At 50.7% G+C, this 26,018-nt stretch overlaps 1 protein-coding gene across 1 annotated transcript in view; it reads left to right on the top strand.

Annotated features, from left to right (window-relative positions):
* The window catches only part of LOC144594767 (neuritin-like protein), a 31,600-nt gene extending 6,207 nt beyond the window's left edge, over positions 1-25,393 (top strand). Inside the window, exons 2-3 of the mRNA XM_078401613.1 lie at positions 11,638-11,788; positions 22,661-25,393. Of these exons, the coding sequence (XP_078257739.1) occupies positions 11,638-11,788; positions 22,661-22,940 (431 nt within the window). The 3' untranslated portion in view covers positions 22,941-25,393. The remainder of the gene's footprint in view (positions 1-11,637; positions 11,789-22,660) is intronic.
* The last annotated feature ends 625 nt before the right edge of the window (positions 25,394-26,018 follow it).

Here is a 26,018-nt window from a genome sequence, read left to right as displayed (position 1 = left end):
TAAGCAGCTTGCAAAGTCCCCAAAGTAGACCTGTATTTTTCCATTGCAACATACTTCGGGCAGCACAGAAACCTGCCCTTCCGCCCAAAATGCCCGTGCCAAACATGATGCCAAGTTAAACTAACCTCCTTTGCCTGCACGTGATCCACATTCCTCCATTCACGTGCCTGTCTAAAATCATCTGAAATCCCACTATTGTACCAGCTAGCACCACACCTGACAATGCGTTCCACTGCACATTCCACTCTGTGTAGAAATCACTTGCTCTGTGCATTGCCTTTAAGTTTTGCCCCTCGTATCTTAACCCTATGCCCCATTGTCTTAAACATTTCCACCCCAGAGAAAAGATTCTGACTGTCTACCCTATCTCTGCCTCTCATCATTTTATAACCACTATCAAGTCTCTCCTCAGCCTCCAACGATTCAGGGAACACAATACAAGTTTGTCCAAGCTCTCCTTATAGCTAAGACTCTTAAATCCAGGCAGTATTGTGGTAGACCTCTCCAAAGCCCCCTGATCCTTCCAGCAATGGGGTGACCAGAACTGCACACAATACTCCAAAGGTGGCTTCACCAAAGTTTTATAAACTGCAGATAGACACAAAATGCTGGAGCAACAACGGGACAGGCAGCATCTCTGGAGATGGGAACAATCACCTCATAGAGATAAGTTAAATGTTTACAGTTTGGCTGAAATATTATATGATGCTTAACTCCGGAAGCAAATGAATGCAGGTCTGGGATCCATAATAGAGCCAAGTAGATCTAAGGTGAGTGGAAATATGGTGGTTTAGATGATTTAATTCCTGATACTTCCTCACATTAAAGATCCCATGCATGCTCTGTGTTCCTCCCAGTTTCATTGCCAGCGTCCATCTCCCTAAACAAGTGAATCTAGAAATGCAAACTTGCACTGCCTGTTATTTATGTAAGTTATTGAGTTAAAACCGAAAAAGAATCCCGAAATATGATAGACCCAAGGGTGGTGCAGCGGTAGAGTTGCTGCCTCACAGCACCAGAGTCCCGGGTTCCATCCTGACCACGGGTGCTGTCTGTACGGAGTTTGTACGTTCTCCCCCATGACCAGTGTGAGTTTTCTCTGGGATTTGCGGTTTCCTCCCACAGTCCCAAGATGTACAGGTTTGTGGGTGAATTGGCTTGGTATAATTATAAATTGTCCTTAGTGTGTGTGGGGTAGTGTTAGTGTACAGGGATTGCAGGTCGGCGCGGACCCAGTGGGCCAAAGGACCTGTTTCCGTGCTGTGTCTCTAAACTAAACTAATGTGCACATGGGCAGATAGATGCCTGTAGGCTCCTGTTGGGAGACTGCATCACGAGTGTCTGCACACAAGAGTCACCTGTTGGAGGCAACTGGTCCAGGAGCTGTGGGAAGCGTGTTTGACCACAGCTGGGCGCACTGCACAGGCGCTGGCTGACGGACTGGCTCTGGCAGAGGTGCAAAGTCCTGGTCGAGTGGAGGGAAAGCATCCACACTTCCCTCGGCCTGTGTGGGTGAATCGTCACTGGTGAACAACACTGAACTGATGGGCCACACATTTCCATGATCAAGTTAAGGCCACCATGTTTTTCCAATGGCATGGGACTTTTACCCGAATGTCCAGCTACTTATTGGCAAAGTCTCCAATCTGCTGCTTCTAGTTCAGGACATTAATTGAAGCCAATAACTTGAAGAGGTAGCTGCTGTTGAGTTATGACCCCTACTACGTCAGAAGTTCACTCTTGTCAGCCTGAAATTATGTGCCATTAATGCACAGAGGAGCTATGGGACATGCATCATTTAAATACACAGTATCAAGTGTGTGGCATAGACTATACCTGATTACAATCGAGCCATCCACAGTGGACAGATACATGATAAAGGGAATAATGTTTAGTGTAAGATAAAGTCCAGTAAAGTTCAATCAAAGGTAGTCCAAGGGTCTCCATTGCAGTAGATAGTAGCTCAGGACTGTTCTCTAGTTGTGGTAGGATGATTCAGTTGTCTGATAACAGCCAGGAAGAAACTGCCCCTGAATCTGGAGGTGTGCGTTTTCACACTTCTACACCTTTTACCCGATGTGAGAGGGGAAAAGATGGAGTGGCCGGGGTGCGACTGGTCCTTGATTATGCTGCTGGCCTTGCCGAGGCAGCGTGAGGTGTAGACGGAGTCAAAGGAAGGGAGGCTGGTTTGTGTGATGGTCTGGGCTACATTCACAATTCTCTGCAATTTCTTGCAGTCTTGGATGGAGCTGTTCCCAAACCAGGCTGTGACGCATCCTGATAATTTGTCACCCAGGATTTAATCAACTTCTTTGACTGCTGGTTGAGAGACTTCACTGTGCGTATCAACTTCTTTACGTCACACAGTGACTTCAATGCTCTCCGGTTGGGAATGTAACGAAACAAAGAATTGTGACCTCTGCTAAAAGCAAGAGAGAATGGGAACATGACTCATGACTGAAACAGCGCTGAATAAATAATCAGATTTTCTAATCCAGCATTTTACAAGCAAGATGATAAACCTGACCAGCGACCAGCTTACGGCTGAGGCATCTGGCAGTCAGCTGTGGGATGACTGTTTGACATTGCACTCTTCAATCCTGAGACACATTCAGTATTCCAGAGATCACCTGGAGTCTGTCTGAACAATCAAAAGCCAAGAATAAAAACACAAGCAAAATTTGGGAGAGGCAATCAGAGCCTGCTTTCCGAGCCCAACACAGGGAGCAGAACGGACCCTGCATTTGACCTCCAGTTTCTCAGTGGAGTACTAATCAGAATTGCTCAGCACCTAGAGGGCAAACTCTTGTCCTGCAATCTTCACGGTATCAAATGTCATGATTGTTATAAATGCTGAAGATGAAAATATGCACAATTGCATAAAACATGAATATGTACACACTACAATCAGAAGCCCCAGCAACGATCACATGGACAATGGCACTGGTAGATAAAGTAATAAATGTTACGTTGTTTGAGATAATAAATGAAAGGTGCAGTTGATCATGTTTATTATACGAGGGATGGTTCTCTTGCCTTGGAGTTAAGCTTATGAGTTTAAACACACAGCAAAGTCTTGAGCATCTCGGCTAGTTGTTGGGTCTAGGGTGTCAGGGATTATGAGGAGAAGGCCAAGGAATGGGGATAGGAGGGAGAGATAGATCAGCCATGTTTGAATGGCGGAGTAGACTTGATGGGCCGAATGGCCTAATTCTGCTCCTATCACATGACCGTTTTCGGCAGTAATACTGAGGGGGTGCTGCACTATTCAAGACATGTTTCCAAAGTAAACTGAGATCTTGCCTGACTTTAAGGTGAGAGGTTTAGGAAGGAACTGCAGATGCTGGTTTAAATTGAAAATAGACACAAAATGCTGGAGTAACTCAGAAGGACAGGCAGCATCTCTGGAGAGAAGGAATGGGTGACGTTTCGCATCGGACCCTTCTTCAGACTGAAGGAGGATAGTGCTAGTGTCGGTCGATTGCTGGTCGACGTGGACTCGCTGGGCCAAAGGACTTGTTTTCCACACTATATCTCTAAAGTCTAAAGTCTAATTGGTTTATCTTGGCATCATGTTTGGCACAGACATTGTGGGCCGAAGGGCCTGTTCATGTGCTGTACTTGTATCTTGTTCTATATTTAGTTTAGTTTAGTTTAGAGATACAGTGTGGAAACAGGCCCTTCGACCCACCAGGTCTGTGCCAACCAGCGATCCCCTCACATTAACACTATCCTACAAACGCTAGGGACAGTTTATAATTTTACCAAGTCAATTAGCATGCAAACCTGTATGTCTTTGGAGAAATCCTAAGCACCCGGAGAAAACCCACACTTAAAAAATACCCAATGAGTTGGCTTTGACAGTTGTCTGCTGTGCTGATTGGGGCACTCAAATGTGAAGAGGGGATTTAAAATTAATTTCTTTGGATATGTAAGGGATTATTGTCTCAAATGTCACATTCTGATCCTCGTCAACGTCTGCACAGTCCTCCAGGGATGTTGGGGGAGGGGAAATGAGAGCAAAATCCCTTCACATGTCCAACTTGTGGCATGTAATAATCTTTCATGATTTAAAATTCATCGGCATGTCATTGGCAGAGGCGATTGCCCAGGTGGGGGGTGGATTGGGCCAAAGAGGACATCGGCTGCAGGAATAAGGCATTGTTGTGCACAGAGTGCTGGAGGGACAGGCGGCTGGCTACCTGTGGCTGCTCCCCACGTGGGCAGGTACAGGTGTACAGGTGCCAGGGGTTACGGGAAGAAGGCAGGCGAATGGGGTTGAGAGGTAAAGATAGATCAGCCATGAAGGCATATGGGCTACTGGCCTTCATTAGCCGGGGCATCGAATATAAAAGTAGGGGGGTAATGATGGAATTGTACAGAACACTGGTTAGGCCGCAGCTGGAGTATTGTGTACAGTTCTGGTCACCACATTATAGAAAGGATGTGATAGCTTTGGAGAGGGTGCAGAGGAGATTCACCAGGATGCTGCCAGGAATGAAGGGCCTCGGCTATGAGGAGAGACTGAGCAGGCTGGGGTTGTTTTCCCTGGAGCAGAGAAGGCTGAGAGGGGACATGATCGAGGTGTACAAGATCATGAGGGGCATAGATAAGGTAGATGGCGGGGAACTTCTTCCACTGGTGGAAGGTTCAACAACGAGGGGACATAGATACAGGGTAAGGGGAGGGAGGTTTCGGGGGGATGTGAGAAAGAACTTTTTCACCCAGAGGGTGGTTGGAGTCTGGAACTCACTGCCTGGGGTGGTGGTGGAGGCGGGAACACTCACAACGTTTAAGAGGCATTTGGATGGGCACTTGAAATGTTACAACATTCAGGGCTACGGTCCAAATGCGGGAAAATGGGATTAAAATTAGACCGTGTTTGGTAACGGGCGGCACGGACACGATGGGCCGAAGGGCCTCTTTCTGTGCTGTAGGACTCTATGATCTCTATGACCCTATGATTGAATGGTGGAATAGACGAAGGGCCAAGTGGCCTAATTCTGCTCATACAACTTATGAACTTACGAACCTGGACTAAATGGTTGACGATGAGGAAGTTTGGAATGTATCACTGGAATTAATCGTCAAGCACATCAAACTGGTCGGCAGAACAACTGCTTTCCTGTGAATGTCCTCCCATAGTGTTGAAAATAGGGCAACATGATAGAGCTGTGCCAGAGACCTGGGTTCGATCCTGACCTCGGGTGTTTGTGTGGAGTTTGCATGTTCTGCCTGTGTGGAGTTGCATGTTCTGTCTGTGTGGAGTTTGCATGTTCTGTCTGTGTGGAGTTGCATGTTCTGCCTGTGTGGAGTTTGCACATTCTGTCTGTGTGGAGTTTGCACGTTCTGTCTGTGTGGAGTTTGCACGTGTTGTTTGTGTGGAGTTGCACGTTCTGTGTGGAGTTTGCACGTTCTGTCTGTGTGGAGTTTGCACGCTCTGTCTGTGTGGAGTTTGCACGCTCTGTCTGTGTGGAGTTTGCACGCTCTGTCTGTGTGGAGTTTGCACGTTCTGTGTGGAGTTTGCACATGTTGCCTGTGGAGTTTGCACGTTCTGTCTGTGTGGAGTTTGCACGTTCTGTCTGTGTGGCGTTTGCACGTGTTGTCTGTGTGGAGTTTGCACGTTCTGCCTGTGTGGAGTTTGCACGTTCTGCCTGTGTGGAGTTTGCACGTTCTGCCTGTGTGGAGTTTGCACGTTCTGCCTGTGTGGCGTTTGCACGTTCTGCCTGTGTGGCGTTTTCACCTGTGTTCTGTGTGGAGTTTGCACGTTCTGCCTGTGTGGAGTTTGCACGTTCTGCCTGTGTGGCGTTTGCACGTGTTGTCTGTGTGGAGTTTGCACGTTCTGTCTGTGTGGCGTTTGCACGTGTTGTCTGTGTGGAGTTTGCACGTTCTGTCTGTGTGGAGTTTGCACGTTCTGCCTGTGTGGAGTTTGCACGTTCTGTCTGTGTGGAGTTTGCACGTTCTGTCTGTGTGAAGTTTGCACGTTCTGCCTGTGTGGAGTTTGCACGTTCTGTCTGTGTGGAGTTTGCACGTTCTGCCTGTGTGGCGTTTGCACGTGTTGTCTGTGTGGAGTTTGCACGTTCTGCCTGTGTGTAGTTTGCATGTTCTGTCTGTGTGGAGTTTGCATTTTATCTCCGTGAGAGCGTTTTGAGTTTCCTCCGGGTGCTCCGGTTTCCTCCCACATCCCAAAGACGTGTGGGTTTGTAGGTTAATTGGCGTCTGTAAAATTGCCCTTAATGTGTAGGGACTGGAAGTGCGATAACATAGAACTCATGTGAACTGGTGATTGATGGTCAGCATAGACTCAGCGGAGTGAAGGGCCTGTTCCCTTGCTGTATCTCTAAACTAAACTAAAATCAATGCCCTTGAGGAAGCCCAGGATGAAGAAGGGTCCTAACTTGAAACGTCATGTACGATCTACTCTAGAGATGCTGCCTGACCTACTGAGTTACTCCAGTGTCTTTTTCAGTAAACCAGCATCTGCAGCCCGTGGTCTGAACGTTATTGAGTATACACTCTCACGTTGATTGATCCCAACCTAATTTCTAGTGGGAATCTCTCCGATTAAATTTATTAACGTGTGCGGAACTGATTATTTTGGCATGAGATCAAGAACAAGATAAATGAAGTTAAATCTAAATTTAAGTAACTGATTGAGATCATACGACTGAGACCAGGCCCACATGGGGTCCCATTAATAGTTGATTGTCACGAACAGAAATTTCCATGAAGCCAATCGTCAAGAAATAATGTTGAAGAGACTGGTAGTTTCATTGCAAATAAATAGCTTGTTGCTGTCTGTAATCGCCTATCAGTGCTACAACCTCATCACATGAAGCAAGTGTTGCCGCTTCACAAATATATTACTGTACAAGTATCTAGATCGCATTACCTGAAACTTAACATATAAAACTGCGTAAGTCAAGTCTGTATGCTAAAAATTAATCTGTCGTTTGTCCACTTTCACTGGGAAATCTCACCTGCAGAGGTCAGAATTCATAAAATAGTTCAGTCATTTACTCAAGATTATGTTGTTAATATTCTGATGGCATGCTAGTCCCCAACAATCGTTGGGAACAAGGATAAAACACACTTATTTCAATAAATCTTTCCCTCACACACAAAACGGATTATCAAATGTACGATTGAGTGTGTGGTGAAAAGCACTTTTCCAAATTGCCTTTGTTCACCAGGGACTCATTTGTGTAATTAGGGAGTTGAAGTAAACAGCAGTCATTGCACGCAATGTTCAACCCTTCTGTCCCTCCTTCAATAACACCACATGCATCTGGGAAATCACAACCAACCAATACGCCATTATATTATTGAGTCCTTTTGAGTATCATAAAATATTTAACATGGGAATTATCTGCAAAGGCAGGTTATTAGAGATTACAACAGATGGATATTTTTGATTTTTTTTGAAGAAGTAACCAAGAAGGTTGATGAGGGCAGGGACTTGGGGTGCCAACTATCTCACTCCCAAATAATGGACAAGGTGACCTCATCGCCCCGCGCCCCACGTGACCTCACCTAGCCAGCGGCCATGTGCTCCGCTCCACCAATGGCGGCCGCCCGGGCTGGGAGGCGGGTTGCTACGCAACCTCCGTTAGGCGGCACCCGGGCCTCCGGGCCTACAGCGTCCGGGCCTACAGCGTCCGGGCCTACAGCGTCCGGGCCTACAGCATCCGGGCCTACAGCGTCCGGGCCTACAGTGTCCCCCAGGCCTAACACGGGACAAGGGTGGTCCCATACGGGACAAACCAATTTAGCCCAATAACACGAGATGTCCCGGCTAATACGGGACAGTTGGGAACTCTAGCAGGGATGTAGACGTTGTCTATATGGACTTCAGAAAAGCTTTTAATAAGGCTCCACATAGTAGGCTGCTCTGGAAGGCTAGATCTCATGGGATTCAGGGAGAGCTAGCTAACTGGATACAGAATCGGCTTCATCATAGGAAGCAGAGTTTAGTTTAGTTTAGTTTAGTTTAGTTTAGTTTAGAGATGCAACGTTGAAACAGGCCCTTTGGCCCACCGAGTCCTCGTCGACCAGCGATCCCCGCATCTTACACACACTAGGGACAATTTACAATTTTACCAAAGCCAATCAACCTACAAACCTGTGTGTCTTTGGAGTGTGGGAGGAAACCAGAGCACCCGGAGAAAACCCATGCAGGCCACGGGGAGAACGTACAAACTCTGTACAGACACCACCAGTAGTTGGGATGGAGCCCAGGTCCCTAGCGCTGCGAGGCAGCAACTCTACCGCTGCGTCATCGTGCTGCCACTACTTGTACCCTTGGGTGATAACTATGTAGCAACTGCAGAGAACTAAGAGCCTGCCAATAATTAATTACCCCAGCTCCTGCAATGGATCGGGAATAGCTTCAAGGGAAGGGAAATGATGGTCCTGGTGGGTCAACTAGTAATCGGCCTGTGGGGGATTGTGCTCGGAAGGCGCAGTCAGGACAATCACAGGTTTGATGTTCGCGTGTGTTCATCCAGCAGATGTGCAGAGCTACGCCACAGGAAGGAACTGCAGATGCTGGGCTAAACAGGAGAGAGACACAAAATGCTGGAGTAACCCAGCAAGAAAGGCAGCATCTCTGGAGAGAAAGAATGGGCAACGTTTCGGGTTGACACCCATCTCTCTAGTCTGAAGAAGGGTCTCGACCTGCAACATCAACCATTCCTCCTCTCCACAGATGCTGCCTGTCATGCTGAGTTACTCCAGCATTTTGTGTCTGTCTGCACATTTATTGCAACAGCTGATCAGGGTGTTCTGCTGGGCTATCCGTCAGGAACGTAGGCGAGTGGATTTGCGGCACTGGGAACTCTGAACAGCCTTGCCGGTTAATGGGGTCAGTAAAGACTGCAGATGCTGGAATCCCGAGCCAAAAACAACTCTCAGAGGTTCTCAGCAGGTCAGACAGCATCTGTGGAGGGAAATGGACTGAGGAAGCCTAAACGCGCCTTCTGACTCCTGACTGCGCCTTCCGAGCACAATCCCCCAAGCCTAAACGTTGCCTGTCCATTCCATCTACAGATGCTGCCTGACCCGTTAAGTTGCCCCAGCCCCTTGTCTTTGCTCTCAGTTTAATAACGTGCTGATCAGGACGTTTGTGTTCATGCATGAGAGATATATTGCGAGTTTGAATTAAAAGAGCATGCCGATATGCGTGGTGAGTCTGTGCAGGTTTTCCTGAAAACCAATAATTTGGGGTTACAATAGACAATAGACAATAGGTGCAGGAGGAGGTCATTCGGCCTTTCGAGCCAGCACCACCATTCAATGTGATCATGGCTGATCATTCTCAATCAGTACCCCGTTCCTGCCTTCTCCCCATACCCCCTGACTCTGCTATCCTTAAGAGCTCTATCTAACTCTCTCTTGAATGCATTCAGAGAATTGGCCTCCACTGCCTTCTGAGGCAGAGAATTCCACAGATTCACAACTCTCTGACTGAAAAAGTTTTTCCTCATCTCAGTTCTAAATGGCCTACCCCTTATTCTTAAACTGTGGCCCCTTGTTCTGGATGCCCCCAACATTGGGAACATGTTTCCTGCCTCTAACGTTGACAGAAAGCTTTTAAACATTGAGTGGAAAGTTAAATCTACATTATTATCTCTGAGGATATTAGAAATAAGAGCTCGAGTAGGCTAAGCAGTCCCTTGAGCCTGATCTGCTGTTCAATTTGATTGTGGGTCTTCTGATCAATGGCATTGCTACACATCCCTGCCCATAACTCTCGACTCCCCTACACACCAGCAATCGAATGATCTCCAGCTCGGTGAATCAGGCTCAATGGGTCTATGGAACGCTGATTCTAAAGACTCATGACTTTCCAAAAGAAGAAATTCCTCGTGACCCCCTTCCCAAAAGCACGGTCTCTTATTTGGAAACGCAGCTCCTTCACTCTCGGTTGCACCGTGATGGGAAACACTGTCTCAGCACCCACCTTGCCTCTCCTCCGCAGGTGCGAAAGATCTCTCCCATTCTTTCAAACACCAATATGCACACACCCAACCTGTCCAAACTCTTCGTCCCAACCTAGTAAACCTTCTCTGCATAGTGCCCACTGTAAACGGACTTATAAGGTGCTGGGAAGACTGCATTTGGAGTATTGTGAGCAGTTTTGGGCCCCATATATAACAGTATAACAGTATAACAGAGCTTTATTTGTCATTCGGTACCAGGGTACCGAACGAAACTACATAGCAGTCATACAAAAAAGAACACAAGACACATAACCCCAACACAAACATCCATCACAGTGACTCCAAATACCCCCTCACTGTGATGGAGGCAACAAAACTTCCACTCTCTTCCCCACGCCCACCGACAGACAGCTCGTCCCCGACCGACCCGCACAGTCCCCGCAAGGGGATGGAAGTCCCCGCGGCCGAGTCGCACCGGGCGCTGAAACGTCTCGCGGCCGAGCCGGGCGATGGAAGGCCCCGCGACCAAGCCTTGCGCAGCTAAGTCCCGTGGCCGAGCCGCACCGGGCGATGTTAAGTCCCGCGGCCGAGCCGCACCAGCGATGAAAGGTCCCGCGGCCGAGCCGCACCAGCGATGTAAAGCCCCGCGGCCGAGCCGCACCGGGCAATGTTAAGTCCCGTGGCCGAGCTGCACCAGCGATGAAGAGTCCCGCGGCCGAGCTGCACCGGGCGATGTAAAGTCCCGCGGCCGAGCCGCACCGGGCGATGTTAGGCCCCGCAGCCGAGCTGCACCGGGCACTGTTAAGTCCAGCGGCCGAGCCGCACCAGCAATGTAAAGTCCCGCGGCCAAGCCGCACCGGGCGATGAAAAGTCCCGCGGCCGAGCCGCACCGGGCACTGTTAAGTCCAGCGGCCAAGCCGCACCGGGCGATGTAAAGTCCAGCGGCCGAGCCGCTCCGGGCGATGTTAGGCCCCGCGGCCGAGCCGCACCCCGCGCCGTGAGGAAGAGACCTAAAAGAGAAAAGTTTCCCCCACCCCCCCCACCACCCCCCCACCCACACCACCCCCCCCCACACATACACAACCAAAAAAATACAAAAACCATCCCAACACCGACACACAACAAAAAAAAGGAAAAAAGACGAACAGACTGCTAGCGAGCCATAGCCGTTAGGCGCTGCCACTTCCGCTTATGATAATGTAATCGGTGAAGCATATCGGTGGAAAGATGTGCTGGCTTTGGAGAGAGTCCAGAACAGGTTTATGAGAATGATCCCAGGGATGACTGGGTTAACATATGATGAGTGTTTGAGGCCACTAGGCCTGTACTCGCTGGGGTTCAGAAGGATGAGGGGGGACCTCATTGAAACTTACCGAATAGTGAAAGGCCTGGATAGAGTGGATGTGGAGAGGATGTTTCCACTAGTGGGAGAGTCTAGAACAAGACGGCATAGCCTCAGAATAAAAGGAAATAGGGATGAGGAGGAATTTCTTTAGTCAGAGGGGGGTGAATCTGTGGAATTCATTGCCACAGACAGCTTTGGCGGCCATCAATGGATATTTTTAAGGTGGAGATACTTGATTGGTACGGGTGTCAGGCGGTATATGGGGAGAAGGCGGGAGAAGGGAAAGATTGATCATCATGATTGAATGATGGGGTAGACCCAATGGGCTGAATCTTTTCTTATTATTTACAGTTCTTCTCTTCAATGAAGCTGGTGCCACGGGCAAGAGGTGCAGCCACATATACAAAGGATTTGCCGAATGTTTGCTGAAACTGGGAGACAGTTTGGCCAAATCGATTGAAGGGGAAAGTGAGGAGGTGAAGGAATTGGACACAGTGTGTCGGTGAGTAGATAGGTGTGTCCTTCCCTCTGAGATTCTATCCCTCTGCATATCACACAATGTGGTTTTAACCAGTGAGCACCAGACCACTTTCTGCTTTACGAGTGTGGGACGGAAACCGGAGCACCCGGAGAAAACCCACGCGGTCACAGGCGAACGTGCAAACTCCATTCACACAGCGCCTGTAGTCGGGATCGAGCCTGGGTCTCTGGCGCTGTAAGGCGCCAATCTATTGCTGCACCACTGTGCCGTACATTAGTCCCATCTGCCTGCGTTTGGCCCATATCCCACTAAACTTTATATAATAAAGAGGAACTGCAGATGCCGGTTAATACGAAAGATAGACACAAAATTCTGGAGTAACTCAGCAGGTCAGGCAGCATCTCTGGAGAAAATGGATAGGTGACGTTTCGGGTCAGGACCTGTCTTCAGATATCTAAACCTTTTCCATCCGTAGCTTGACAAGTTTTACACAGCAATTACTGAGCTTCTTCACTCTGCAAGGCAAAGGTAACAACATTCATGCATTTTAATGCATTTTGCCAAACATGAAAATTGCTACAATCTGACAGTAACAAGAAAGTTGCTCTTGGATTGATAATCTCCAAGACAGATCAGATCACCAGCGATTTGCTTGTTGCTCGAGTAGCAGGGTTATGATTTCCACTCCCACATCTCCCCCTCTCACTCCAATTGATTTCTGCTTCTCGGCTATGGATTTACTCTCCATTATTCTGAGACTTAAATTACAAGACATTTCTCACTGGCTGCGGCTGGTGACATCCAGTGAACTGTTGCCCTCTTGCTTCATAATTAATGTGCCAAGCCAATTAGTTATCTGTCCAGACTACTAATTAAAGTTACTTTCAAAATACATTCATTTCCCACAAAGTATTTCGTTTGCATTCCTCTAATCCGGACTTCAGCATTATAATTTAATTCACTATCCGAGGTAAAGAAGGCGTGTGGTCTGCTTGCCTTCATAGTTCGGGGCGTTGAGTATAAGAGTCAGGAAGCCTTAACGCAGCTCTATAATCAGTCTGAAGAAGGGTCTCGACCCGAAACGTCACCCATTCCTTCTCTCCAGGGATGCTGCCTGACCCGCTGAGTTACTCCAGCATTTTGTGTCGACCCAGCTCCATAAGACTTTGGTTAGGCCGTATTTGAAGTATTGCGTCACCCCATTACAAGAAGCATGTGGAGGCAGTGGAGAGGTGTACCAGAATGCTGCCTGGATTATGGGGTATTAGCTATAAGAAGAGGTTAGGCAAACCTGCATTATTTTGTCAAGAACGCTGTAGGTTAAGGGGAGACACGACAGAAGTATATAAATTAATGAGAGGCCTAGATAGGGTAGACAGTCAGAACCTAGTTCCCAGGCTGGAAATGTCAAAGACTAGAGGGAATAGCTTAAAGGTGAGAGGGGAAAAGTTTAGAGGAGAGGTGCAGGGCAAGTCTTTTACAAAGAGGGTGGTGGGTGCCCGAAACATGCTGCCAGGGCTGGTGGTGGAGGCAGGTACTGTATGTTAGTGGCATTGACGAGGATTTGGATAGACACCTGGATATACTGGGAATGGAGGGACATGGATCACGTATAGTCAGATGATATTAGTTGGTATTATGTTCCACACAGACATGGTGGGCCATGTTCCTGTGCTGTACTTTTCTATGTTCTATGTACTCATACATTTAGTAATAAAATCTTGCACTAAATAACTTATCTTACTGATTTTGGAATTAATAATGCAGTAAATTTTTTAAATAATTTTTTTGTATTTTTTATATAATTAGCTAACAATATATTTAAAATTATGTTGATTACTTGCTAAGTTTTAAACAATCGTGTCTTCTGAATTCATTTAATAATTCAGAAGGTTAGAAGGATGTAGTTTTGATCTGTTAAAAGGAGAAATATATTATTACATCAATTTGTTTTCCACCACTTACAATATCTGAAGAAAGGTTCCGACTCGAAATGTCACCTATTCATGTCTCCAGAGGTGCTGCCTGACTTGCTGAGTTACTCCAGCACTCTGTGTCCTTTTGTGTATTAACCAGCTGCAGTTCCTTGTTTCTACACTTACACTTTCCACCTTCATCATGGACTGATGAATGAGTGAATGAATACTTTATTGTCACGTGGGACAGGTCACAGTGAAATTCTTTGCTTGCGTGCCCAAGATATGCAAATGGTTGCCACATATGGGTGCTGACAAAGCTGCAAAGTGTACACAGTATCCGCGCCAGGTCCCCCTTTGTCCTCCCTCTCACCCCCCCCCCCTCACGGCGGTCCCCCATGCCGGGTCCTCCTTCCCTCGGCAGCGGCGTCCTCGCTCCACGTGGCCCGTCCTCGTCCGTCGGTCAGCGCCCCCATCGACCTCCGCACCGACCCCTCCACTATCACTGCCAGGTCTTCTCCAGCTGCCTCAGTGGTGCTGACCCAGGCCCTGGCCACGGGCTCTGTCCACTCCCCAGCCACGGGCTCTGTCCACTCCCCCAGCCACGGGCTCCGTCCACTCCCCCAGCCACACTGCTCTGTCCACTCCCCAGCCACAGGCTCCGTCCACTCCCCCAGCCATGGGCTCCGTCCACTCCCCCAGCCACACTGCTCTGTCCACTCCCCCAGCCATGGGCTCTGTCCACTCCCCCAGCCACGGGCTCTGTCCACTCCCCCAGCCACGGGCTCCGTCCATTCCCCCAGCCACACTGCTCCATCCACTCCCCCAGCCACACTGCTCCGTCCACTCCCCCAGCCACGGGCTCTGTCCACTCCCCCAGCCACGGGCTCTGTCCACTCCCCCAGCCACACTGCTCTGTCCACTCCCCAGCCACAGGCTCCGTCCACTCCCCCAGCCACGGGCTCCGTCCACTCCCCCAGCCACACTGCTCCGTCCACTCCCCCAGCCACACTGCTCCATCCACTCCCCCAGCCACACTGCTCCGTCCACTCCCCCAGCCACACTGCTCCGTCCACTCCCCAGCCACGGGCTCTGTCCACTCCCCCAGCCATGGGCTCCGTCCACTCCCCCAGCCACGGGCTCCGTCCACTCCCCCAGCCACACTGCTCCGTCCACTCCCCCAGCCACGAGCTCTGTCCACTCCCCCAGCCACAGGCTCCGTCCACTCCCCCAGCCACAGGCTCCGTCCACTCCCCCAGCCACAGGCTCCGTCCACTCCCCCGGCCACACTGCTCCGTCCACTCCCCCAGCCACGGGCTCCGTCCACTCCCCCAGCCACACTGCTCCGTCCACGCAAACCCCCCGGGGATAAGACTTTGCCACCCATCCCGTCACCTCCCGTTAGGGAGTCCGCAAGCCCCATAATCCAGCCAGGGGCAGAGGGGATTGGGCGGGAGGAGGGGGAGCCGCAGACTAGGGTTGCTCAGGTGACCCCAGAGTCTGTGAGCTCCTCCCCTTCGAAAAAAAGAAGGAGGAATCTCTCCAGGGAGGAGCAGAAGGGGGACATAGGGGAATCTTCCAGTGGGGCGGGGAGTGCTGTGGTGGAGGATGACTCCTGCCCTCTGGTTCAGGCCCCGGTTCCATGCTCTGAAGGGGTTTCTGGGGAGGGTGGTGATGGGGACCACTCGGGTGTAATGGAGCAGGGAGAGATTCCTGTTGGGGAGGGAATCCCAATTCATGCACCCGAGGAAGCCCAGGAGCAACCCACCCAGGACGAGGTGCAGAACACGCCTGTGGAGTTAGGGATAGTAGGGGGGGAGGGGGAAGGGGAAACCAGCCCTTCTCTCCCGCAGGACCTGGCTCCAGAGGGACTCCCTGAGTCTGGGGCACCAGAGTCCACTCTGGGCCCAACTGGTGGAGGGATAGACCCCACTGTCAATGGTCTTGACTGCCCAGGTACACCCGAGGAAGGCCCCTCTGCCACTGGCCCCACGGTGGGGACTGAGGTGGAGGTGAGACCAGAGGGTGGGGAAGAGGCAACCGCTGCACAGGGTGGGGCGGGAGTCTCAAGCACAGAAGGTGTGTCCAAGGATGGGAACGGTGACTCCATCTGCAGTGGGGGGGTGGAAGAGGACTCCTCGGGCAATGAGTCAATGGATGTTCTCGCTGCCCCCGACGCCACTCCTCTCATTCCAGTGGAGGAGATCCGCGAGTTCATCGCGGCCACCGAAGGAGCCCAACATCGGCCCAAACTGGCCTCCCTCCGGTGGCCGAACTTACAAGGGGTCACCAGCTCCCTGAACCTCATCCTCAAAAGGAAGGGGAGGGGAAAGGGAGGGACGGGGGTGAAGGGAGGGACGGGGGTGAAGGGAGGGACGGGGGTGAAGGGAGGGATGGGGGTGAAGGGGAACGACCGGCGTCAGCTCAGGTCTTTCTTGGACGACCTGGAAAAGGACGCCGAGGCCCAGAGCAGCGTCGTTCCTGCTGAGGGTAGAGGGACCAGTAGAGCGTCCCTTGTTGCCAAGATCCGGAAGGTGAAACGCACTGCCAATCCATCTAGGGTCCGTAGCGGCAAAGGCGACTCTGCTGTCAGTGACCAGGGGACTGGTGAGGGGATCTAGTGTACTTCTGACATGGCGATCACCATAGCCAGTTATAACATCAATGGCAGCAGGGGGCCTCTCCGCAGGTTTAACCATCTCTCAACCCTGAGGGATGGGAAATATGCGGTGAGCTTCCTGCAGGAAACCCACACCATCCCAGGAGACGAGTCCACCTGGCTCCTGGAGTGGAGTGGTGAGGTCTTCATGAGCCACCTCAGCTCCATTTCCAGTGGGGTGGCCATTTTGCTGGCCCCGAATTTCCGGCCAGAAATCCTAAAGGTCCAGGAATTGGTGCCAGGCCGCTTGCTTCACCTGGCCGTGCGCCTGGATGGCGTGCCGTTGCATTTTGTCAACGTGTACGCCCCCAAGCCCGCCGTGTTGCAGACGTGCCTGTTCCGGGAGGTGTCTACCCTTTTGAGCTCCATCGACCCTGGCGACTGCGTGATCTTTGGGGGAGATTTCAACTGTACCCTCGAGGAAGGAGACCGTTCAGGTATCCAGCGCGGCCAGGAGTCGGTGAAGAAGTTGAAGGAGCTCGTGGGCTCCTTTGACTTGGTAGACACCTGGAGGAACCTCCACCCCGACTCCAGTGCCTTCTCCAGGAGGTCAGAGGGGGGTGGCTCTCGCATTGACCGCCTGTACATTTCTCGGGCGTACGTCTCCCGGGTCTCGGCGGCCTCCATGCGGCCGATGCCTTGCTCGGACCACCACCTGGTGTGGGCAGAGTTTACCCTGCTGCGCACGAGGGGAGGGTCCGCGTACTGGCACTTTAACAACCGGCTGCTGGAGGATCGCCGCTTCCGGGACTCGTTTGTGAGGTTCTGGACCACTTGGAAGGGGAAGAGGGGAGGATTTCACTCCCTGCGGCTATGGTGGGACGTGGGCAAGGCCCACATCCGGCGTTTCTGTCAGGAGTACACTAGGGGGTCTACCAAGAGACGCGATTCCAAGGTCCGACAGCTCGGGAGTGAGCTGCTCGATTTGGATTCGCGTCTAAGTCAGACCGGTGGGGACCCGACCCTCTGGAGGGAATACCAGGAGAAGAAGGACGCGCTGAAGGAGCTGCAGTTACAGCAATCCCGAGGCGCGTATGTGAGGTCGCGGATCCAAATGCTCCACGATTTGGACCGCGGTTCACCCTTCTTCTACTCGCTGGAGAAATGGCGGGGAGTCCGTCAGCAGTTAGTGGAGCTGCTCGCTGACGATGACTCCCCCGTCACCGAACCAGAAGACATCAACGCGGCGGTTCGTTCCTTTTATGGGACCTTGTTTTCACCGGATAGCTCCGGCGTGGACGAGTGCAGTGATCTGTGGGAAGGTCTAACCACGGTCGGCCCGGAGGGTGCCGAGCGTCTGGACGCCCCCCTGACACTAGACGAACTGACTGCGGCCCTCCATCAGATTCAAAGGGGCAAATCCCCTGGCCTGGACGGACTGACAGCAGAGTTCCTCCGCACTTTCTGGGGGACCTTGGGGGAGGACTACACCATGGTCCTGAGGGAGAGCCTGGCGACCGGGGAGATGCCCCTGTCTTGGCGGAGGGCTGTAGTGGTCCTTCTGCCCAAGAAGGGTGATCTCCGCCTACTAAAGAACTGGCGCCCGGTCTCCCTCCTCTGTACCGATTACAAGGTCTTTGCTAAGGCAATGGCCAACCGTCTGGGCCCAGTGCTGGCCCAAGTGATCCACCCTGACCAGTCTTACACAGTCCCGGGCCGGTCCATCCAGGACAATATCCATCTGGTCCGGGACCTGGTCTACCTGGCTCAGGAGACCGGTGTACCCACTGCCTTTCTCTCCCTTGACCAGGAGAAGGCTTTCGACAGGGTGGATCACGAGTATCTGGTGAGGACTCTGCGGGCGTTTGGGTTCGGACCGCACTTTGTGGCCCGGATCCGACTTCTATACACCACTGCGGAGTGCCTCATCAAGGTCAACGGATCCTTGACGGCTCCCATTCCCTTCCGCAGAGGAGTACGTCAGGGCTGCCCCATGTCAGGCCAACTGTACGCCATCTGCGTGGAGCCATTCCTTAGTCTGCTTCGGAGGAGGTTGACGGGCATGGTTCTACGCGAGCCAGATATGGAGGTGGTCCTCTCGGTCTATGCCGATGACGTGCTCCTCATGGTCACTGACCCCGCTGATCTGCAGAGGATGCGCGAGTGCCAACGAGTCTTCTCGGCCGCCTCCTCTGCAAGGATCAATTGGGGGAAATGTTCTGGACTCTTGGTGGGTCCATGGCAGGTGGACTCCCTCCCTGAGGAGATGCGGTTTTTCACGTGGAGCACCACGCGCCTCCTTTACTTGGGAGTCTACCTGAGTCCCGTCGCGGAGACCTGGCTGGCGAACTGGCAGGAGCTGGAGTTGAAAGTCGTCGCCCGGCTGGGGCGCTGGTCAGGTCTCCTCAGGGTGCTTTCCTACCGGGGCAGGGTGTTGGTCATTAACCAACTCGTGGCTTCCCTGCTCTGGTACAGATTGACCACATTGGTCCCTTCAGCCACTTTTGCTGGGATCATCCAGAAGAAGTTGGTGGACTTCTTCTGGGGCAACGGAAAGCACTGGGTCTCTGCAGCGGTCCTGAGTCTCCCGATTGAGGAGGGCGGGCAGTCGCTGGTGTGCATCCGCACCCAGTTGGCGGCTCTCCGCCTCAGGACTCTGCAGAGATACCTGTACTCGGAGCGTCCTCCCAGGTGGCACGTGCTGGCGACACACTTTTTCCAACGGGGCCGCTGCCTTCAAGCAGGTACGCGGATCCCGATGGTGGGCGTCAGCCGTGCTATCCTGCTGGGAATGCCCGGCTTCTACCGGGACTTGCTGAGAGTCTGGAACCTGGTTGCTGTCGACCGGGCCCCCCCTCCGCTGACGGAGGGCGGCGGCCCAGGCGTGAGAGCAGCCGGCCCTTGTCCTGCCCCACTGGGTGTCGGAGAGGCTCAAATGTGTGGAGCATCTGCGGCTGAGCAAACCCCCGCTCAGCCGGAAGTACTCGTCGGACCGAGGCGCCGTAATCCTTCCCGGGAGCCGGTCCCACACAACATGAGTCGCATTTCCTCGACACCCTTCATCTCCCTCCGAGACGCAGGGAGGCGTGTCCTGTACGGGCTCCTCCTCCACACCCTGCACTTCCTCGCCCTGGTCCACCGTCCGGACACTAAGTGGCGGTCAGTGTTGCCTTCCGGTCGCGAGGTGACCCCGCGGTGGGGGTCCCTCTACGCAGGAATTCTGCCCCTCTCCATCGGGGACCTGGGGTGGAAGATATTGCACCGAGGAGTCCCCTGCAACCTGTTCCTCGCGCGGTTCACAGACTCGCCAGCCGCCTGCCACTTTTGCGGGTTGGAAGAGTCTGTGTACCACGTGTACATGCAGTGTGTGAGGTTGCAGCCCCTGTTCCAATATCTAAAGGGGCTGCTCCTTGCTTTTTGGCTGCATTTTTCACCCACCATCCTCATCTTTGGACACCCTGTGCGTAGGGGAGAGGGTAGGGCCGAAGATGTCCTTGTTGGGTTGCTCCTGGGCCAGGCCAAGCTGGCCATCCGAGACTCACGGCGCCAGGCGGAAGAGGGCTCTGCCCGAGCCAGCTGCCTGCCCCTTTTCCGGGGTTACGTCCGTGCCCGGGTGGTGTTGGAGAGGGACTACGCGCTGTCCACGGGCACCCTGGAGGAATTCCGGGACCGCTGGGCACCGCGGGGGATTGGATGTATCCTGGATGGGGATTGTAGTATAATTGTATGATAGTTTTAATAGGTATATTTGTTTGTATAATATTCTGGTGGTGGGTTCTGTTTTGGTTTTATTGCATTGTATATATTATTTTAATATTTGAATAAATATTTTTGATTAAAAAAAAAAAAAAAAAAAAAAAAAAACACTGCTCCGTCCACGCCCCCGACCACACTCCTCCGTCCACTCCCCCAGCCACACTGCTCCGTCCACTCCCCCAGCCACACTGCTCCGTCCACTCCCCCAGCCACACTGCTCCGTCCACTCCCCTGGCCACACTGCTCCGTCCACTCCCCCAGCCACGGGCTCCCACCTCAGCCGCGGATACCACTGACCCAGGCCCTGTCGGCCACGTGCTCCGACCCGCGGGGGCTCCGGCCTCGGCTACTCCACGTCTCGCCAGGAGGCGTAGAGCCTGTGCCAAAAATGCCAACGCCTGCCCAAGGGAACAAGTGCAGTGGCCCATCGAGTCTGCTCCACCATTCAGTCACGGCTGATCTATCTTTCCCTCTCAACCCCATTCTCCTGCCTTCTCCCCATAACCTTTCACACACTTACTACTCAAGAAACTGTCAATCTCCGCTTTAAGAATACTCAGTGACTTGGCCTCCACCGCCATCCGTGGCAATGAATTCCACAGATCCACCACCCTCTGGCTAAAGAAATTTCTCCTCAACTCCATTCTACAAGAATGTCATTTTATTCTGAGGCTTTGACGTCTGGTCCTAAACCCTCCCACTGGTGGAAACGTATAAAAGTATAAAGTAGGGAAAAACGCACCTGATAATATTAATCGGGTTTATTGATCCCCCGGGTCATTTATAACTGCTTCAGGAGATTAGAGGGACATTTTCTGCTGTTTTCTTCCACTGATTTGGGTACGTAAATAATCATCACATGGTTGCAGGTGGGAAGCAATCATACGGGATATTTGGAAGGACGTATTCCTTTTCTCTAGAGATGATGATGCCTGACCCACTAAACTACTCTGGCATTTTCTGTCTATCTTCAGATCAGTTGACACCAGTGGTGTCATCCAATAGACAATAGGTGCAGGAGGAGGCCATTCAGGCCTTCGAGCCAGCACCGCCATTCACCATGATCCAGGCTAATCATCCACAATCAGTACCCCGTTCTTGCCCTCCCCATAGCCCTTAACTCTGCTATCATTGAGCTCTATCTAACTCTCTCTTGAATGCATCCAGAGAATTGGCCTCCACTGCCTTCTGAGGCAGAGAGTTCCACAGCTTCACAACTCTCTGAGTGAAAAAGTTTGTCCTCATCTCCGTTCTAAATGGCCTACCTCTTATTCTTAAACTGTGACCCCTGGCTCGGGAGTCCCCCAACACCGGGAACATGTTTCCTGCCTCTAGCGTGTCCAATCCCTTAATAATCTTATATGTTTCAATAAGATCCCCTCTCGTCCTTCTAAATTCCAGTGTATACAAGCCCAGTCGCTCCAGTGTTTCAACATATGACAGTCCTGCCATTCCGGGAATTAACCTGGTGAACCTACGCTGCACTCCCTCAATAGTAAGAATGTCCTTCCTCAAATTTGGAGACCAAAACTGCGCACAATGCTCCAGGTCTCACAAGGGCCCTGTACAACTGCAGAAGGACCTCTTTGCTCCTATACTCAACTCCTCTTGTTATAAAGGCCAACATTCCATTAGCTTTCTTCACTGCCTGCTGTACCTGCATGCTTCCTTTCAGTGACTGATGAACAAGGACACCCAAATCTCGTTGTGCTTCCTCTTTTCCTAACTTGCCACCATTCAGATAATAATCTGCCTTCCTGTTCTTACCACCAAACTGGAAAACCTCACATTTATCCACATTAAACTGCATCTGCCATGCATTCGCCCACTCACAACCTGTCCAAGTCATGATACATTAGTTTAATTTAGATACAGCATGGAAACAGGGCCTTCGGCCCACCAAGTCCACACCGACCACCGATCACCCTTTCATACTAGTTCTATGTTATTCTGCTTTCGCATCCACTCCCTATACACTAGGGGGAAATGTTACAGAGGACCAATTAATCTAACAAACCCATACATGTCTGGGATGTGGGAGGAAATCAGGACACCTGGAGGAAACCCAGGTAGTCACAGGGAGAAGGTGCAAACTTTTCTCATTGGTGTTCTGCGATAGTTAATGGATTAGAAGACCTTTGTGCGGCACGGTGGCGCAACGGTGGAATTGCTGCCAGACCCAGGTTCAATCCCATCCATGGGTGCAGTCTGTACAGAGTTTATATGTTCTCCCCGTGACCATGTGGGTTTTCCCCGGGAGCTCCGGTTTCCTCCCACACTTCAAAGATATGCAGTTTTGTAGGTTAATTGGCTCCGGTAAAGATTATAAATTGTCCCTAATTTGTAGAATAGTGCTGGTGTAGTGGTCACTGGTCAGTGTGGACTCGGTGGGCTGAAGGGCCTGTTTCTGTGCTGTATTTCTAAAGTCTAATCGCCTAAAGCTCTTAGAGACTTGAGAAGGTGAGATTAGATTGCAAATACTTATTTTATCCTTTATTGCGCCCTGTATCTCTAAAATAAGCTAAGCTAAACTAAACTAAACCTCCTGATCTTGTCTTGTGCTTGTATCTTCCACACTGTTCGAGCTGATCGAGTTGGTCTGTTCTGTGCTTCTACCTGTAGGTCCTGGGACAGCTTCCATGCCTGCGCAGACTCGGTTCTGGAAGGTTGCCCAGAAGATGCAGCTGCCATCTGGGAGTCGCTGAGGAAGGAGTCCAGGAAGCTGCAGTTCCAGGGCAACTTGCACGAGCTGTGCAGTTCCAGGGTCAGACCGTCGGGCACCATGGAAAGCTCTGACGGCAGTGAATCGAACAGAGAGAGTCTGAGGGGCTCTGCTGGTGTCCTGTGGTGTGGACTTGCAAGCCCTGTCCTGTCCATTGCTGTCATGGTGGCCAACTTGTAGCAAAGTCATCCAGGCAGGATCTCCAGGTTCAGATCCCTTCACCTGAGAAACAAGGACCTGATGAGCCATGGACACAGATGCAAAGATTAGTTGATGCCTTTCGATGGTGCATCTCTCTGTGGGGCAATTTTACATTGTGTTGGAACTACACTCATTTAGTTACATGTTTCATTCAAAGGCAATCGGCTCAAACCTTTAGTTGATTAGATACACCAACATAAGAGTAGTTATTGGGCAAATGTGCAGCCCAGAGGGTCCCAGGTTCAATCGCAGCTTTGAACTGAATTAGCTGATCTCAGACGAGGGGTGTTGGAGATCGTTACGCTGGGTTCGGAACCATTAGCCCAGGTATTCCTCACACCTTGCCGACCAGGTGCTTGGGAGGTACGTCAGATTCCTGGTGCCACCCAATCTGAGAAGCTCAACTTTGCAAAGATTATCGAGAAGCATTTCAATAAGTTTATTAAGTAAGGATGTCAGGACTTGTGGGGAGAAGGCAGAAGAATGGAGTTGAGAGGGAATGAAAGATCAGCCATGATTAAATGGTGGAGTATACTTGGTGGGCCGAATGGCCTAATTCTGCTCCTGAATTACTGTTCATGAACTTATGAACTTTCAGTGCATTATGCTAAGGTGGGGTCGGGAGCAAAGATTGGCATGAAACGAAAGGGCCGTCAAGGTTATGATTTTTGCACCCAATCAATGGAAGTAATAGCAGTAAGAAGATTGCAGTTGTATTGGGAGTTTGTATCAGTTGGTCAACATGGAGCGGCAAAAGAACTTGCCACTCACTCGCGTTTCTACCGTTGGTCACGTTGTCTTTCTTGGCCATGCTCCTCCTCCAGCCACAGCTGCAACCTTCCCTCGGGCATGAGAACATCATCTGGGTTGTAATTTCAATCTCGAGGGGCAGAGAAAACACAATTGATGAGCTTTGCCCTGATCCTATGGTTTAGATGAATGCCGAGGATGTCAAGTCACTGTTTGAGTAGTAGAAGGACGGTCTCCTGACACGATGGCCAATATCAGCCAGCATGACCAGAAAACAAATCAATGATCGTTGCAACTTATCATCTCTTTGATGGGCTCTGATCGAGGAATCACACCTCAAACCAGAAACCTCAAAAGCTGGGCCGGCACGGTGACACAGCGATAGAGCCGCTGCCTTACAGCGCCAGAGACCCGGGGCCGATCTTGACAACGGATGCTGTCTGTATGGGACTTGCACATTCTCCTTGTGACCACGTGGGTTTTTTGTCCGGGTGCTCCATTTTCCCCTCATGCTCCAAAGACATGAAGGTTTGGAGGTTAATTGGCTTTGGTGAAATTGTAAATTGTCCCTAGTGTGTAGGATGGTGTTAGTGCACGGGGTCATCACTGGTTGGCGCAGACTCGGTGGGCCAAAGGGCCTGATTCTGCGCTGTATCTCTAAAGTCTAAGAGTCTAAAGCTGTTAGAGACTTGAGATGGTAAGATTAGATTGCCATTAGTTCCCTGATCCTATAGGTTATTTAGTGCCCTATAGGAATACTTCCCTGATCCTATAGGTTATGTAGTGCCCTATAGGAATGTATTGGAAGATGCCAATCTCTACGTAAAAGAAAAAATTAGCATTTTAATAATTGGATAGTCAGTGACATTTGGTGCATCAGGTATATGTGAGGTATTGTGGACCTCACATATACCATGGTTTGGTACGTTCCTTCAACTGGTATTGTAATGGGAGCAGGGCTGATTAGGAGTGGCAGATGATATTAGCTCAACTCAAACTAACGATTGACCCTTGGATGTCCGTGGCTTCCGAGCAACGAGCTGAAGCACAATGAGAAGCCTGTGAACAGGGTAGCAGTCTGCTGTTGATTAGTCAGTAATAGAAAGAGGCGAGAATTGAATGCGTAGTAAAGGTCATGTCTCCAGTGGGTGTTTCTCCCATTTAACATCGCCTGCTTTCCCCAACTGCAATTGAAAGATGTTCACCCTGGGTTCTAGTATTTGAGCTGCACATGTAAGGTATTTCTACTACGGTAATGTGAATCTGGCCACTGGGATTATCCCAGAGTATTCTTTGCCACCACTGTGGTGTGCTAGCAAATGTGACTCACTGCAAATAATCAGTTGTACAGCAAAACAAAGCCAATGTCCTCAGTGGCATTCTGTTTAAAGCGTAGAAGCAACAAACTGCGGCTATTTCTCCCAGGAATAGTAGGATAGTTTCCCCAGCAAAGTATATGACTGGATAGTGGCAACACATGAACTATGTGCATGAGATCATATTCAGACACCCATTCATCTGCTCACCAATTAGATTCACAAGGGTGTTGCCTAATGATCTTCTTTTTGGCAGGCAATGTCCTTCTCACTTCTCGCCTTTGCCACTTACTTCTCCTATCTGCCAGGTCAACCTCATCCTCACCTGCATCCACCTGTCACTTGCTGTAATAGACACAACATGCTGGAGTAACTCAGTGGGACAGGCAGCATCTCTGGCGAAAAAAGTCCTTTTCTCCAGAGATACCGCTGGACCCGCTGAGCTACTCCAGCATGTTGTGTCTATCTTTGGTGTAAACCAGCATCTGCAGTTCCTTCCTACACATTATCTCTTGCTTGGCTTGTTCCTGCCTTCACCTCTCTTTTCTAGTTTTCTCTCTTCCCCCCTCCCTTCTTCAATCAGTCTGAAGAAGGTTCCCGAACTAAAAATTAACCTGTCCATTCCTTCCAGAGATGCTGCCTGACCCACAAAGTTACTCCAGCACTTTGTGTTTTGCTAACAAATGTAGCCTTTCCATTCATATCTATTTTATTAAACAATATTATAATTGTTATAGTAATATTGTTATTTCATTGTGAAAGTAAATTTGTTGACTTTTTTTAAACGGATGAGCTAGAAATTAATTTGCTCTTGCATTGTTATTATGTGACAGTAAAATGACTATAATGGTCATGTTGTTTCTGTAAGACACACCCCACCCCAAGTGTGAGATAGTAACAGAGAGAGTGGAGGCATAATGAAAGGCCTAGATAGAATAGGCGTGAAAAGGAAGTTTCTAGTATTGGTAGCGTCTAGAACCAGAGGGGACAG

The sequence above is a fragment of the Rhinoraja longicauda genome, chromosome 6 (assembly GCF_053455715.1).
Source record: "Rhinoraja longicauda isolate Sanriku21f chromosome 6, sRhiLon1.1, whole genome shotgun sequence".
Lineage (NCBI taxonomy): Eukaryota > Metazoa > Chordata > Chondrichthyes > Rajiformes > Arhynchobatidae > Rhinoraja > Rhinoraja longicauda.
This window is presented reverse-complemented; position numbering and strand designations above follow the sequence as displayed.